Source organism: Nematostella vectensis, chromosome 6 (assembly GCF_932526225.1).
Source record: "Nematostella vectensis chromosome 6, jaNemVect1.1, whole genome shotgun sequence".
Taxonomy (NCBI): domain Eukaryota; kingdom Metazoa; phylum Cnidaria; class Anthozoa; order Actiniaria; family Edwardsiidae; genus Nematostella; species Nematostella vectensis.
In genome coordinates this window covers 7,712,876-7,725,041 of record NC_064039.1, presented here as the reverse complement: position 1 = coordinate 7,725,041, position 12,166 = coordinate 7,712,876, and the positions used below count along the sequence as shown (strand labels likewise).

Here is a 12,166-nt window from a genome sequence, read left to right as displayed (position 1 = left end):
TACGTCCAAGTGAAAACCAAACTTAAATGCGATTGTGACTTTATTCTGAAGATCGATTTGCATTACGCAATTGGGTAATTTGAGAGTTGAAGTAGCCTGCTGCTAGTCTTGTCATATTTCGCACGGCGCCAGGGTGTCACGGCGTTGCCTAGGATCAGGCTATTTTTAAACGCGCGGATGAGCCAATCAGATTCGACCTTGGTGTTGACGTTTTGGCTGAGCTCAACTGCACGCGCATTCTAAGACAAAAAGCTATCTTCGGTACTTTGACTTTTCTTGCTCTCTTCTTTAATATGAATCCAACTCTACCTACGACTTTGAATTCTAGCTTCAATTATTTTGGTAAACAAACAAAACCGACGGATGATGGATAAAATAATATTCTTCCTAACTGCAATTTGCGCGTGCAGCCTCACGTCAACATAGCTGATGATTGGCCTATTTGTGCGCGCGCGTCTAAAAATAACCTGATCCTGGGAAACGCTGTGACATTTAAATAATACAGATGATTGCCCCTACTTATGAGCCCCTGATCCACCCTATGGCTTCTAAGTCTATACCCTAGTCTGCGACCAGTCTTGCCGATGTATGCTTTAGTAAAAAAAATGCACGAAATGCGGAGTAAACTAAGCCTTCCGAGGTGCAGCTATGTCGGCCTTTTTTGGAGTTTTTGAAAACAACCCTAAAAGATAGGCGTGTAGGCGTGGTCTGGTGATATTTTAACCCTAAAAGATACTTTAGTTGGCGTGGTAAGGCATGAATTTACCCCCTCAAAGATACCTCAAACAAACGTTAATAATTTGTAATAAAAACGTTTATTTTAAACTGAATCTAATGGAAAAAAATCATAAGATTCTTCTCGGAACGTGCTAGATTTCTCGAGGTCGAAAAAGCAGGCTGAACAAGCAGATTGTTTTTCGCTGGTTAGTGATCTAAAAACACCGATTGGCACGTTTTAACGCTCTTTCATGAGCTACAAGTTAGATGAGCGATGGCTTTTATAGTACAATCTAAAAGATACCGAGGTAAAAAAAATCTGGTTACTTTCACCCCTAAAAGATACCCAAGTAACCAAATTTTCACCCTAAAAGATACGACGATGATACCCGATGGATATAAGAAGTAGCCCCCCGGGGCCGTATTTTTTACTACTAGACGACGTAAGTTGTAACCAATACAGAAAATCATATCCTCTATTGCTTTCTTGGTCGTTTTTCCCCGGCTAGTTTTAGGCTCATGAGCAATCGACCCATGGCAGGGCAGTAGGAACAGTGTTTGTTAGGCTAAATTCTGATAATAAACCACGAATTTCCCTCTAATTTGGCTGAAGTGTGCCTTGTTTCCGACCCGCTTTCCTTGTTTGATTAGAACTTCATAAGAACTAAGAACTAATGAACTTCTTAAGAATAATGGACAGTATTCACCGCTAAAACTCCGAATAATGAACCGATTTGTGAAGTTACCATAAAAAAACTAAAAAAGCCGCACATCGTCACTTTATACGAAGGAAAACGATGCCATGCAGCAGAAAAGACGATTTTATTGAATGTGTTATTTCGTATCGTTTGATATTTTTGTTCAATTATGACTGAATGAATTAATTGCAGTAGAAAACAACGTTAGTTTATTTGCTTTGGATTTCCTTCAGTTGAAAGTTGATAAAATTAACTAGTAAGAAATGAGTAACAAATACAGTAAAAATTGAGCTTGATCTGAATGTCGACATTGTTTTACATTTCAAGATTGCCACGGGCCTTGGATAACATGCTTTCTCAAAAGCGGATTATAAATTTTTATCTAAAAACTAAAAATAAAACGCTAAATGCATGTAAACGCGCCAAAATATTTGAGACACCTTTTAGCACTTAGGCGAAGACAATATGTCTGATAATACGCCCCCCTTTCCCTCATGCTAATATCCAGGTACCCTAATGGACAGGTGTTTGAGAACTTTCACTTAAACAGTGTCCACAAATGACTCATTGAAAAGTATCTTAAGACATCCACTCGAAAGGTAAGTCTGCCTAAATACCGCCGTTTTCAAATGTCCTGTTCTTTTTTGACCTAAAAATGGACAGGCAAATATACCTAGAATATCTAAATCTAATATTATACTGCTTTCATTGTGATATATTCATTTTCAATTGCGACATGAAATTGGCAAAAGGCTGTAAAAGGGAGAACAAGGGTTTTACTGATCAGCGAACGGTTAAGCTTAAAAAATCGTTTTGTCAAAGTGCGGAGTTGCGCACGAAACTTTCATTCAGTAATTCTGTTTCCATTCTTATCACAGTCCCAATTGAGTAAACACACAGTCATTCTGAATGGGGAGAAATGTCGATTCTAAATTTATATATATAATATATAGATTTAGGCACTGCCTAAAAGCGTAGCCAGCATACATTAAATTGTAGCCATACAACGTTGTCAGCAAATGGAAAATGGCAGTAAGACCAATCACTTCTTATGGGTATAATTATTTGCAATAATAAAGATGACAAGTAATATAATCGCAGAAGTTATTAACATTTTCAGAAGAAATTTGACAAGCGAGTCCCACGGTATAAAGGAAAATACTGTCATGTTTTCAGGAAAATTGAAGCCAATACAGCAAAAATGGATGCTTTTATTTTCTTCAGAAACTAGAACATACATTCTATATATATAGAATATTGTAATAACGCGGTCTTTTTTAATAGAGATAACCGTATTTCAAAATCTTAGTACTTCTCACCGAATTCAACCCTAAAACCACGTTGAATAATCCTAACTTATAACTACATCTAGCTATTAACATAACTAAGTAAAGAAGCGCACGTGCAAATATCTAAGGAATGTCCTCTGGTGTTAGTTTAACAGACGTCGTCTTGTGCGAATATATATTCTATATATAAGCATATCAGAAGATTACACAATGTAGTGTATTGGATTTGCCAGGTGAATGTATAAAAGTCTTTTTTTAGCAGAAATTGTAAAAATTCTAAAAGTTTTGTTAACCTTTACTTGTGTGCTTTTTGGACTAATAGTCCTGGATGGTCCCCATACTAAATTATCAGGGGGTGTTGCCTGCTATTTGTGTGTTAAAACATAAGATAGAAAACCTAAGTTAGCCTAAGTTGGCACAATATTGTGTCAGCTCACTTGTCAAAGAGTGAATAAAAGAAACTCTTCCTTTTTTTAAAATTTTGAACTGCTTTAGTTTTTTATATTATTCTGATTCAGTTTTTTAAAACAAGTTTTCATTTGTAAAATTATTATCTATCTTTTTTAAACTAAGGTTGTGTTAATTTTCATTGAGCTGCATTAATACAAATGCATTATTTACATCATGCCTCTAAGCTGGCAGCTTGCTTGCAGTTTCTCTTGTGAGATTCGCGAGAACATCAAAAGACAAAACCCGAAGGAGGGAGGGGGGGGGGATCTCTGTAAAAATAGACGGGATGATTTCAGTCCAGAATTTCAGTTTTAGATTTCAGTTCAGAATACCTGTGGTATTCAAGTTGCTTTTATGTCTAATAATGTAAAATATAGGCATTTCTGGGTAATAAAAGATCTCTCAAGGTCCCAGTGTGTGTATGCATCTTTTTTCTCCACTATTTGATGACAATAAATACATCAAAGTCATTATAAATTACAAATTTTCTTCAAATTCACTAAAACCAGTTCTCAATATCTTTCAGAAAAGAAAGCTAGAGTAATTTTTTAAAGCATTATTTGAGCTTATCTCTCTTCACTTCTGTTTCTATTTTCAATTTATATCATGGAGGCTAATTATTTTCTCATGACAGATGGTAAATAAGTAAAAAAACTTAACTTATATGCATTTCAAACATGTCAGAATCCAACAAATGAACAAATTCAGCTTTAGTACCAGGGTGTAAGCTGGCGAGTTCAATTCAAGAAAGTTTAAAAACAAAACAAAAGATCGTTTCCTGATTACTAAGAGATTAAACAGAACTCACAAAATTTCTACTTATCTTCGGATGTGAAAAATACGGGAGGGAAATATTAAAAAGCAAAGAAATGACATTTTCTTTGATCGAGACAAAAAACCCTGTGTTCATTAAGAGAGTCGTTTGCTTGCAGACAATTACACCACGAATTTCCTATCCTTTTTATGGGCTAATGGATGAACGACTTAGCTGAATAATTGGGTATATTTACTAAGAAAGCATCCCTTCATCAAATGTGTAACTTAACTTAAGCTTACTTAAGTAAGTAAGTTACTGAAGTACTTTTAAGTACTTAAAAGTATTTAATTGTAACAAGTAAGTTGCTTGTGTTGTGTGCTTAAAAATGTCAACACAGGGACTTTCATAGCTCCGACGAAAAGATAATAGTCTTACAAGTTTTACTTACCTCCTTCTTCCAATTTCATCGTTTGTCTTTCAATCCTTCCGTCTATCGTTTGTACATTTTTATACTATTATTGTGTTAGTGTGTCGATTTTTCTGGGTTTTATACCCAGACGCAGGGTTCCCGTGAGTGAAAACGAAAAAAAAATACAAAAAAATCAAATTAGTTTTTACAGGAACTGTCAGGGTTTTATAAAGAATTTAGCAATCACGGATAGTGTAAAAGTGTAGTTTTTTGGTTTTTTGTTTACTGAAGAGACGTGTTACGAAATTATCGCAAAGTGTGCGGACAAGAGACCCACATGGTACCCGCGCGATGACCAAAAAAACTGAGTCCATAATATACAATTTATCTAAACCTATGGTGCTCCGCGCGGCCGGCTCCGCTAAAAACACATTCTTCACATTCTCGGCCCTTGCAGATGGCTTTTGGTCCCATATCACAAGCCTTTTCCGTGGCCAAATGTAAAGGGTTCAAGAAAATGTTTCTAAAAGAACCTTTTTAAAAGAACTTCCAGCCTGAAATTTCACCAAATTTTAAGAACATGCCGAGGCTTAGAAAACAAAAAAAAAAAAAATATTGCTTTTTTTTAGTCGTGATGCGTTCTAAAATGCCTAGTCAAATTCATAATAACAACCTTTTATACTATTGCTATTGATCATTTGTGTAATTCTCTTCCTAATAATTCATTGGGTATTACTAAAATTGAAGAGCATCTGAGGAGTAGGAGTAGGCATCGGAGGTGTAGAAAATATTTGAATATAAGATAACAAGAGAATCAGCTTGCACGGATGAAAAAGAGTATGCTCGGGCAATTAATACCTGTGTATTGCGTCTTCATGTTTTAACTTTTAAAAAGTCTTAGACAGGCAAAGAAAAGACAGCGTCAAATTGCTGGATGCCGTTCTCTATAGCAAAAATACTTACTTATTCGGCACATTTCAGATTTTTATTTTATTCTTTTGCGTTTGGTGTGTTACAAAAAAGCTGATTGGAAATGACATTTAAATGAAAAAAATTAAAACGATTGATCTTTTGGCTAATGTAAAGTGAGGTAGAAATGATTTGCCCTTAATTAAATGATAGAAAAATCAAGAGGTCGATTTACAGCCGGCTTGTAAGAAAAACCCAGGAAAGTTGATGCGTGATTGAATGTGGCCAAAGTGCTATGTGGTTTTGTTTGTGTCGACGTCTTAGCACGCTAAACAAGGCAGGCTCGACAAGCTTAAATATTTTTTGATTTTCTCCTTCTTTACGCTCCATGAGTGAAAAGGCCTTCTAAAAAATAAGCCTCTGCGCAATGCGAATAATGAGCCTTTGCGCACCGTGAATAATGAGCCTTTGCGCACCGGGATTAATGAGCCTTTGCGCACCGTGAATAATGAGCCTCTGCGCACCGGGAATAATGAGCCTTTGCGCAATGTGAATAATAAGCCTTTGCCCACCGGGAATAATAAGCCTTTGGGCACCGTGAATAATGAGCCTTTTCGCACCGTGAAAAATGAGGCTTTGCGCACCGGGAATAATGAGCCTTTGCGCACCGTAAATAATGAGCCTTTGCGCACCGGGAATAATGAGCCTTTGCGCAATGTGAATAATAAGCCTTTGCGCACCGGGAATAATGAGCCTTTGCGCAATGTGAATAATAAGCCTTTGCGCACCGGGAATAATGAATCTTTACGCACCGTAAATAATGAGCCTTTGCGCGCCGTGAATAATCAGCCTTTGCGCACCGTAAAAAAGGAGGCTTAACGCACTATGAAAAATGAGCCTTTGCGCACTATTTAAAATGAGCCTTTGCGCACCATGCAAAAATGAGCCTTTACGTACTGTGAATAATGAGCCTTTGCGCGCCATGGAAAATGAGCTTTTGTGCACCACTGTGAATAATAGTGAGCTTTTGCGCACCATGAAATTGAGCCATTGCGCGCTGTGAATAATGAGCCTTTGCGCGCTGTGAATAATGAGCCTTTGCGCGCAGTAAATAATGAGTCTTTTTGCGCCGTAAATAATGCCTTTGCGCCTCGTAAAGAATGGGCTTTTGCGGGTCGTAAATAATGAACCTTTGTGCGTAGTGAGTTATCGAGCCTTTGCAAACTGTTAGGAATAGAGATTTTGGACACTGCATATAAGCCTTTGTGAACGTTGAATACATATTTTGGCTCTTTATTAAACAATATAATTTTCTACTGTCTATTTTTTAACCAAAGAACCTCGAATAAAAGTCACACCCAAATACGTAATAGGGCTGTTTTGTATCACCTGGCGTGTTCGCACCAGCGATTCTTTTCATTAAGTCTCTTTTGTTTTATCATTTATTAGGTATGTGGTAAAATGTAAAAAATACACAGAAAAGGGAAAAAGATAACCGAGATGCTAGAGATATGTTTCTCCCGTGCAATTATATTTATAATGTTTCTTGAAAATAGCATCAAATCATATCGTCTAGGGCGCTCGTTTGATTGAAGTAATTTAAGAGCAATCCCCAAGTTACATGATTTTCTCGTTAAGTGCAGAATGATCAAATATCAAAACGTGCCGAAATTTTCAAATAGGGCCTTACATGCTGATTTTACTAAAAAAATAAACTACTTAACGATACATTTTTATAACATACAGGAAGAATTGATGAAGGTAGCAGTTTTTGCATTGTTACTGACATAGAAGATTTCTTCCTGTTTGTCTACATGATGATTAAAGCCTGCTCTTTGTAAACAGAAGGATTGGCGAATGATATGCCTTACTATCACACGGTCCAGCTGCGTGTATCGAGCCTATGATACTTCCCCCACCGCCTGAGATCTACAGGATCTAATAGATCGCAGTTTTTGTTTTTATCAGCGCTGAAGTCTTGCTAGCAGTGGATGTTCCTCATGATGGATTCCATCAACGGTACGTAAGTCTATCATTCGGGTAGAAATGACGTTATCTAAAATAATTGATTTTTCTTTTTGTTTGAATTGTTTTTGTATACGAATGGTGGCGAGAGAGGGCCTACCCCTTCCCCCTCCCCTCCCCCCAAAAATTGTTGAAATAATATGATATGGAGAGGGTTCTGATATAGAGTTACTTTAGATATTTCCGCCAGCAACTCACAGGTATGATATCTAAGTAGAAAGTTATTCATCTAGAATTTTTAGAAGTAAACGTTTAAAGGAACTCCTCTTGTAAAAGGACATTGTGTTGAAAAATAGACGTCGTAAAGAATATGTCACCTGCACCGTTAAACCTATCTGCTTATTTGGATTTTTGTCTTCCTAAACATTACCCTAGCAAAAAAAAAAAGACATGTAATGTAAACATTACCCCAGCAAAAAACAAAAAGAAAAAAGAGCTATAACACATTTCTCGAGTAACGGGTTATGATACTATTTTTTCAGGCTTTGCTTGCATTTTCCCGTATTTTCTAATCCCGGGGAATGAAACTGTTGCTTTGTGAATCTGATGTCACAATCAAATAAAAACCTTGCCTGTTCTAAAACAACCATAATAACATTTCAGGGGTAAATAAAGCAGACATTAGGCCCCTGGAGCTCTGGGGACGGTTCCTAGAAAGCAAGTTAGCGCTAACTCTTGACATTTGATTGGATAAAAAGTGCGTTCATCACTAGGTTAGCGTTGGAAACCCGGCCCTGGTAACATCTCGCAATTTAGCGTCAAACGATACGTGTCTCTGTTGCTTTTATAGGGGTTTTATTGCTACTCATGATTACACTTTGCCACAGTAGCTGGAAATTCGGCTGAGATGTCGCCGTACTCCCCCCAAAAAATTAAACATTAAAAATGCATTTAAAGATGTAGATAAACTTTAATATCACTGGGCTGAAATTTGTATTAAGTGGTTAATATGCTGTATACACGTTCCAATTTTTTATTTTATGACTTTAATATTATAACGTTTCATTCGACATTCCCTCTCCGTAGAATCATTCCCAGACGCAACCAATAGACCATTGCCTAGCAACGCCTCAAATGGATCGTTGCCTAGCAACACAGACTTCAGCACAATCCGTCTAGGTATGATCCCGGCCTACTCTGTTATCTTCGTGCTCGCGCTCACCGGAAACACTGTCATCATTTACATCGTGAAAACCAAGCCTTACATGAAGTCTACCACAAACTACCTGATAGCGAACATGTCCGTGGCGGATCTAATGATGACCTTCTTCGCCATGCCGTACTCCATCGCCTACTTGTACGTACAGAGCCGATGGTTTGGCGGGTTCATTGGTCATGTACTTTGCAAACTGGTGCAGTTTTTCGTTGGTTTATCAATAGCTGCATCTGTTATAACCCTTATGGTGATTTCTCTGGATAGGTTTTTCGCGATTGTGTACCCTTTCAGACGCGCAAGTGTTATCAGAAGGATTTCCGTAACGAACACAGCAATCTGGCTTAGTTCAGCCATCCTTCTCTCGCCGTATTTGTACATGTACCAGTTGCACAAGCTTAGTAATGGCTCCTATCATTGTATCGTCTCATTCGGTCGTTTGGTGGATACCATTGCTATCATGCGTATTTACAACACAGTGACAGTTGTTCTACTCTATCTTCTTCCGCTGACTGTCATAGCTATATTCTATATAGTCATCTGCAGAAAACTTTGGCTAAGAAAGATTCCCGGCAACCCGTCCCAGTTAAATCGACGCACCGCTGACCGCTATAAGCGGTGCACAGTCAAAATGCTAATTATAGTAGTGATAGTGTTCGCGGCGTGCTGGTTCCCAGCTCACTTAATGCACTATTATGTGTACTACAGATACGAGGAATTTGCGCGATTCCCACCATACGTACCCCTCGTTGCTTTCTGGATAACACACGCTCACTCGGCCATCAACCCGTTTCTTTATATCCTCTTGAATAGGAACTTTATGCACGCATTTAAGGATATCTTTATCAAAGTGTTCCGGGGACGTCAAGAGAGGACCAGAGAACCCAGGTGTAGGACGTCATGGACGAACTTGTCAATCATTGCATCATGTGACAATATTGGTGACGTACCGAGTGGAAGGCGTGGGTTGTATGACGTTAGGGGAAGAGTTAGAGAAGCAAGTGTAACTAAAGCAGTTAACTTAACGAATATTGCCAGCTATCCCATTAGTGTAGAATAAGTATGTCAATCAATCAATCAATCAACCATGACAAAGTGACACAAAAGAGCCGATAACATCTTATACAAATGGTCAATAGAGGGAGTACACGAGGGTTAATAGAGGAGGTAGACGAGGCGTTAATAGAGGGGTAGACTAGGGTTAATAGAGGGGTAGACGCGGGTTAATAGAGGGGGTAAACGAGGGGTTAATAGAGGGGGTAGACGAGGGGTTAATAGAGGGGGTAAACGACGGGTTAATAGAGGGGGTAGACGAGAGGTTAATAGAAAGGGTAGAAGAGGGGTTAATAGAGGGGGGAGACGAGGGGTAAATAAAGGGGGGAGACGAGGGGTTAATAGAGGGGGTAGACGAGTGGTTAATAGAGGGGGTAGACGAGGGGTTAATAGAGGGGGTAGACGAGGGGTTAATAAAGGGGGTAGACGAGGGGTTAATAGAGGGGGGTAGACGAGGGGTTAATAGAGGGGGTTGAAGAGGGGGTTAATAGAGGGGGTAGACGAGGGGTTAATAAAGAGGGTAGACGAGAGGTTAATAAAGGGGGGGAGACGAGGGGTTAATGTAGGGGGTAGACGAGTGGTTAATAGAGGAGATGGATAAGGGGTTAATAGAGGTGGTAGACGAGGGGTTAATAGAGAAGATAGACGAGGGTTAATTGATGGGGTAGACGCGGGGTTAATAGAGGGGGTAGTCGATGGGTTAATAGAGGGGGTAGACGAGGGTAATATATGGGGTAGACGAGGGGTTAACAGAGGGGATAGACGAGGGGTTAATAGAGGGGGCAGACGCGGGGTTAATAGAGGGGGTAAACGAGGGGTTAATAGAGAGGGTAGACGAGGGGTTAATAGAGGGGGTAGACGAGGGGTTAATAGAGGGGGTAGACGAGGGGTTACTAGAGGGGGTAGACAAGGGGTTAATAGTGGGGTAGACGAGAGGTTAATAAAGGGGGGAGACGAGGGGTTAATAGAGGGGGGTAGACGAGAGGTTAATAGAGGGGGTAGACGAGGGGTTAATAGAGGGGGTAGACGAGGGGTTAATAAAGGGGGTACACGAGGGGTTAATAGAGGGGGTAGACGCGGGTTAATAGAGGGGGTAGACGAGGGGTTAATAAAGGGGGTAGACGGGGGTTAATAGACGGGTTAGACGCGGATTAATAGAGGGGGTAAACGAGGGGTTAATAGAGGGGGTAGGCGAGGGGTTAATAGAGGGGGTAAACGAGGGGTTAATAGAGGGGGTAGACGAGGGGTTCATAGAGGGGGTAGACAAGGGCTTAATAGAGGCGGAAGACGAGGGGTAAATAAAGGGGGGTGACGAGGGGTTAATAGAGGGGGTAGACGAGGGCTTAATAGAGGGGTTAATAGAGGGGGTAGACGAGGGGTTAATAAAGGGGGTAGACGAGGGGTTAATAGAGGGGGGTAGACGAGGGGTTAAAAGAGGGGGTTGACGAGGGGTTAATAGAGGGGGTAGACGAGGGGTTAATAGAGGGGGTAGACGAGGGGTTAATAGAGGGGGATATACGAGGGGTTAATAGAGGGGATAGACAAGGGGTTAATAAAGAGGGTAGACGAGGGGTTAATAGAGGGGGGTAGACGAGGGGTTAATAGAGGGGATAGACGAGGGGTTAATAGAGGGGATAGACGAGGGGTTAATAGAGGGGGTAGACGCGGGCTAATAGAGGGGGTAAACGAGGGGTTAATAGAGGGGGTAGACGAGGGATTAATAGAGCGGGGTAGACGAGAGGTTAATAAAGGGGGTAGACGAGGGGTTAATAGAGGGGGTAGACGAGAGGTTAATAGAGGGGGTAAACAAAGGGGTTAATAGAGGGGATAGACGAGGTGTTAATAGAGGGGGTAGACGAGGGGTCAATAGAGGAGGTAGACGAGGGGTTAATAGAGGGGGTAAACGATGTGTTAATAGAGGGGGTAGACGAGGGGTTAATAAAGGGTGTAGACTATTAGGGGTTAATAGATGTTTTGACATCGAAAATGTTTATTCTCACTTGTATATTGAGAATTTTTTTGTATTCATGTGCATGTAAAGTTAAATTAGTTTTATTTTAGAGTTACCTTGACTTCTTTGATTATTTTGTAAATATGCTTGAACAAGAGACCAATCCTGTGATTTCCCACGCCTTTACTCTTTCTCATGATTGGTTCATTTTGCTAAACGTACCCAATTCTCCCCGTTCCCTCTTGGATTGTGTGACCACCACTGTGGGACCACCACATGGATTGCTGAGTAAATACGCAGCTGCTTTGTCTCCTATTATCTTTGTTCTACAAAGGAGTTCTTTTGTCTCTATTCTTCCCGTTCTTTGTGTCAAGGTGCGGATATTGTTCATTTGCCCAATCAAAATGCAGCTTGAAAGAGCTGCGTACTGACCCGGATTGCTGTCAGGTCCAGCGTATAAATACAGCAAGTCTAGCCCTGTAGCAAAGTTTATATTATAGTATTGTGCGCTGTCCTTCGGGCAAATACGGTTAAAGCTTGAAAACACCAACTTCGTCTTCGTCTGATCCCGGCTAGTCCCACTAGAGGTAGACGAGGGGTTTATAGAGGTGATAGACGAGGCGTTAATAGAGGGGGTAGACGAGGGGTTAATAGAGGGGTTAATAGAGGGGGGTAGACGAGGGGTTTATAGAGAGGATAGACGAGGGGTTAATAGAGGGGGTAGACGAGGGGTTAACAGAGGGGGTAGACGAGGG

General features: G+C 40.2%; 1 protein-coding gene across 1 annotated transcript; it reads left to right on the top strand.

The window, feature by feature from the left end:
• The first annotated feature begins 1,981 nt into the window (after nt 1-1,981).
• LOC116616931 (trissin receptor) lies at nt 1,982-9,636 on the top strand. Its single transcript, XM_048729570.1, has 3 exons — nt 1,982-2,014; nt 7,075-7,248; nt 8,281-9,636. The coding sequence occupies exons 2-3, from the start codon at nt 7,221-7,223 to the stop codon at nt 9,465-9,467; spliced, it is 1,215 nt and encodes a 404-aa protein (XP_048585527.1). The 5' UTR covers nt 1,982-2,014; nt 7,075-7,220; the 3' UTR covers nt 9,468-9,636.
• Nucleotides 9,637-12,166: the final 2,530 nt, after the last annotated feature.